This window comes from Montipora capricornis, chromosome 9 (assembly GCF_036669925.1).
Source record: "Montipora capricornis isolate CH-2021 chromosome 9, ASM3666992v2, whole genome shotgun sequence".
Lineage (NCBI taxonomy): Eukaryota > Metazoa > Cnidaria > Anthozoa > Scleractinia > Acroporidae > Montipora > Montipora capricornis.
This window is the reverse complement of record NC_090891.1, coordinates 21931319-21936318: the sequence shown is the minus strand read 5'-3', so window position 1 is coordinate 21936318 and position 5000 is coordinate 21931319. Positions and strand designations below refer to the sequence as shown.

The window sequence follows — 5000 nt, the reverse complement described above, 5'->3', positions numbered from 1 at the left end:
TTGCTTGTATTCCATTTAAACACTTTGGGATCACGGTTTACGTCACCTTAATTTAGACAACGCGCTAAGTTTGAAATCCATCTTTGCATTCGTAGGTTTTGTTTCCTTCAGGAACGAAAGTTGGTATAGACAGGTTCTATTGGGGATTGGATGTTCGTCTTTACACGCCAAGGGCCAATGTTACAACTCAGGAATCTGGCCTGTGCTTATTCCCTCAAGCCGGTCAAGACTATCGTACTTACGGCGAGAATTTAAGGTACTGATTCCAATATCCCTGTTTAAATGTTTATTTGCATGTTTTGGATTTTGCTGCTCTACATCCCATTTATGTTTTGGTTTACTTTACGACTGATATCGTAGTTTATGTAATTAATGACTTTGACAAAATAGTGTCCTCCTGGAACTGTTCATGCTTAACCCCGGCAACCATCAGCAAGGTGATAATACTCTGGACTCCAGCCAGCCCCTGTGCAAGCATTTATCAGTAACTCATACCGCTTATATTTCCGGTCTTTTGCATCACCAAAATTATCTTGCCAAGGCACTGTTGTTCAATTCATAGTTGCGGTGTTTCCATTCTTATTAGAAAGAGAAAAGCCGTCCGCAACCAAGCTTTAGGCGGGTAGTAACCCATCTCACTGAAATTAATTTGTTTTGGTTTTTCTTTCAATAGGTTGTTACATGATCAAAGTTACTTTGATGTTCTTCCACCGCGTGTAGATGATAAAGAAGTGGCTTATTCCGTTGCTTGCCTATGCAACAAAAGTGAGACTGAAGGTCCCACGGAATGCCAAAACTCCTTTCACTATGCTTTTCCTACCGTGAAAAAGGAAAAGTTATCACCCATGTTCCTGTGCGATCGACAAAAAAGGGATATTCAATTTTCTGATGACCCAACAGACGAAGATTTTGTGTTATTCAAGCGAACAGCCGCCGTGCGCATACGCGGGAGAAGAGAGGCTGAGAAATTTTCAAAAGAAAATGCAACTTATTACTGTGAAAAGAGAATATCAGAGACTAAAGTTGGCAAACTTTGTGCCAAGGTTGGAGTTGACCTGCAGGCCTTAGTTGATGTGTGCTCTATGGATGTTGAGGTGAGTAAGATTGTTGAGAACGGTGACCTGGGCCAAGAGTGAATGTCGCATAAAACAACAACAACAAGAACTTGCATATCTTAAGGCATGAAGGCACATCTACACCTATAGCTAGCGAGATTGTAAATTCACCGGCAGCAAGAAGGCTTTAATTTGAGATCATTCCGGTTTCAAAACAACTAATCAACGATATTTGAAATGTCTGCAATGTCTAGCTGACTGAATGACAAAGGTCATCGAGAGTTTGAACGAGTGGCTGACTGAATGATGAAGGGGCTTCGAGAGATTTAATTGTAAAGAAAGCACTTATGAACGAGTGGCTGACTGAATGACGAAGGGTTTCGAGAGTTTTAACCGTAAAGAATGCACACATGAACGACTGGCTGACTGAATGACGAAGGGCTAACGGTCGAAACGTCAGCTCACATAATCTTTCTTACGCTGCTTAATTTACCGTCATCAACTCGTTTGATAAAAGTACGTTCTTCTATAGAAATTAACCCTATAATTTGACTGACTCCCCCGGGGAAACCTCGCATATAAAAGGAGCGGGAATGCTCGTCGTCTCGCTTTCGGAATTTGGTCTCACTTGGGGTGTTCTAGACAAAACGCCATCACTGGTCTCTCTTAAGGTCAAAAAAGCCTGTGCCACGCCCAGATTGGTCTCCTTTAGGTGTTTAATTCAAACTTTCCCACGAGCACCTCCACCCCTCCCCCCCCCCCCCTCTCTTCCTTTTTGACTAACTCCTATAATAAAACTGAAAAAAGAAAGCTATTCCCTTGTCTTTCGATTTTGCAAATCAATGATCTTGCCTGGAGCATTTTGGCCTTATCTCTCCGATGTTTATGTGAAGATTTACGTTTCTCGAAAGCTCATGACAGCATTTATGTGTTTGTACTTTGCTTTGTTGAAATCAGTACACTGGTGACTACTCCTATGTAAGTGGAGGTGTTGTTGCCATGATGGACCAATGTGGAAATTTGGCGGCTTTAAACTTGTCAAGCGCTACAAATTCCACAAACTCGAGTAGTGGTGATGAAGGCGGTTCAGCTGGACCTGCTTTGGTGGAGGCAATTTCGGCATCACTTTGCCCCAAGGACTGCTCGTTTAACGGAAACTGTGTAAACGGCTCTTGTTTATGCTACAAGGATTTCATAGCGGATGATTGTTCGGCCAGCCTTTACGAAATACCGTCGATTCAGAGGTAACAGTGACGAAAATTCTAATTTCTTATTTCCCCCACACCACCCACTTCCTCAACTCATCATTCAATGTTTTAATTGATACGGAGTGCTATTGCGCTTTAAGTTTTTCAAGCTTTTTTAATTAGAGTAGACAGGTTGTATTGGAAATCCCGACGGTGCCCGCTGGCCCACGATGCGATTCTTTGTAATTTCGGTTCAGTTTTGCAGTACGAAGTCCAAAGTCCAAAGTCCAAAGTCCACATTTCACAACCCAATTATAGGTTAAGTATTATCGTAGATTAGTTTTTCGGTATTTGGTAAAGGCTAACCCAAAACTGTTGTTAACAACATTGATTCCAATCAAAACCATTAGACGGATGGTTCAAGAGTTTCAGCGATGGTTTTTAAAACTGGTTTTTAAAACTTTTTAACAACACCGGGGAGAATATTACCCCGGTTAGATGTGTCACCGAGTCATATTGCGTGCAACGAAAATACAAAAAATCGTTTCTGGTCACGCACACAATTGTTTAATACATGTATCCCCGTTCATCTGTCACGTAGGGGGCAGGTAGGAGGCAGGCAGGTAGGAGGCAGTGTGGCCCAGTGGTTAGGGTGCTTGCCTTGAGATCTGGAGATCCCGGGTTCAAGACCCGCTCTGACCACTCGTTGAATTTGATCCTGGTTTTCCCTGGTTCAACTTCCCTCCGGCCGGTTGGGATTCTTAACAGTTGCCGTTGTTCTGTTCAGTCGTTTTCTTGTGTTTCATTGGCCCTGAAAAGCCCCTAGGGGGAGCGGTCAATTAAGTATGTATGTATGTATGTATGTGTATGTATGTATGTACGTATTGTTTCGAGGTTTTCGTGATCACCACGATTGCCTCTGAATCAGATACCGAATTCGAATCCTACTTGGGTTGTGTTCTTTGAAAAGTCTTTCTAGGATGCTAAGAAATCTTGCGCATGATCAAGATCTTTGGCCAAAGTAATTATTTTCTTTACTTATCGATATTTAAGTCAACCCCAAGAAGGATTCGAACTCGGCACATCGTGATATCATTCAAAGGCGACCGCGATGGCCACTGGACCACGCTAGACTAGGTAACAGATAAGGGCGGAAATATTTATTAACGAATTTTGTGCGTGATCGAGTTTTCGTGTTTTCGTTCCACGGAATCCGTTTATCGTATGACTCGGTAACACATCACGGGCTTATGACTAATTTTATAAATGGCCGTATTTATACTAAAGGACGTCTAAGACGTCCAGACGCATTAAACGTGCGACTAATATAAATACGGGACGCACTTAACTTCGACGGCTAGAAATCAAATTCATGATTTTGGTCAAAAGATCCTGGGATTTAATCACCAAAGAGACTATGTGCCCTTCATTGCTAAGTGCGTCCCAGTTAAGTGCGTCTCGTCTTTATACTAGACGGCTTAGACATCTGACACGACTAAGACGTCTGTTAAATGCGTCGTTTAGATGCACTTAACTTGAGACGTTTAATTCGTCAGACGTTTAATCCGTATTTATGCTAGTCGTCTAAGACGTCTAAGATATCCTCTAGTATGAATACGGCCAGTTTAGACGTCCTCTAGTATAAATACGGTCATTCTCCCTGTATTGTTAAGAAAAAAAAAACTAAATATTTTTTAATACCGTCGCAGAAACTTGTAAAAAAATTGTGTACTGGTTTTGATTGGAATCGATGCCGTTAACAACATCTTTAAATGTGAACAAATACTCTACGATCGGCCCTAAGGACTTTGAACTTCGGCCTGCGGAATTGAACTGGATATGAATCAGATAATACGGCGGCCTATGCATAAATCAAAGTAAACAGCAAAACAACGATAGCAAGCACGTGCTGACCAAGATATTGTAACACAAAAAAAAACAACAACAACACTGAAAATGCTGTAGACTTCAAAGTAAATCGGCTAAAAGTCTTTGAAACAAAGTGCAGGCTACCCATAGTCTCAAAATGCGACTAATATAGATTACTTCATGTTGGTGAGTGCGTATGACTTTTATTCACGAGTTGTGAAGGATAGCTTAAACGAACGAGTGAGCGAAGCGTACAAACGAACCAACCATAACTTCATTTGTTTATTACATAAGTACAGAAATCATAAAGTTAACCATGTAAGTGTTAATTAATTGAGAGGCTATCAAACCACTGATCGTGAACAAAAGCCCCAAACAAATAGCAAAATATTTTTGAAATAAAAGAGATCTTTACCTTCCATACCTCGCTTGAACACTTTTAAAACTTTTAAAGATTTTCTGAAGTATTTTGAGGACAAAACTAAGCAATAAAAGAACAAAATCTTCGAAAACCGCACACCAGTCGGCTGCCATGTTTACAAATTTTACTCCCGCCGTCGGTGCACAGGGCCACCTGTGTCAAAAGTCAACATAATACTAGCCAATCAAGAGGCTGATACAACAATTTTTCACTAGTGAAAAAAGTCGTACGACCAATTAAAAGGCCGATACGACAACTTTTGACTAGTGAAAACATCGTATGTAGTTGTTATTTCACCACGAAAATGTACGTTAATCTCTATCCTATTATAATGATGAGTGTTTTGAAGATGTAAAGCGCCTGTGGGAAGGACGAGAAACTAGTTGCTTGGCAACGGGCGAATTAGTAACTGAAAACTCAGAGCCCCGGGGGGCATTTCTCAAAAGTCCCGAGAACTTTTCCGGCGTT

At 41.2% G+C, this 5000-nt stretch overlaps 1 protein-coding gene across 1 annotated transcript in view; it reads left to right on the top strand.

Annotated features, from left to right (window-relative positions):
- The window catches only part of LOC138016692 (von Willebrand factor D and EGF domain-containing protein-like), a 135381-nt gene that overhangs the window by 46127 nt on the left and 84254 nt on the right, over positions 1-5000 (top strand). Inside the window, exons 9-11 of the mRNA XM_068863885.1 lie at positions 96-256; positions 674-1094; positions 2013-2299. Coding sequence (XP_068719986.1) covers positions 96-256; positions 674-1094; positions 2013-2299 — 869 coding nt within the window. The remainder of the gene's footprint in view (positions 1-95; positions 257-673; positions 1095-2012; positions 2300-5000) is intronic.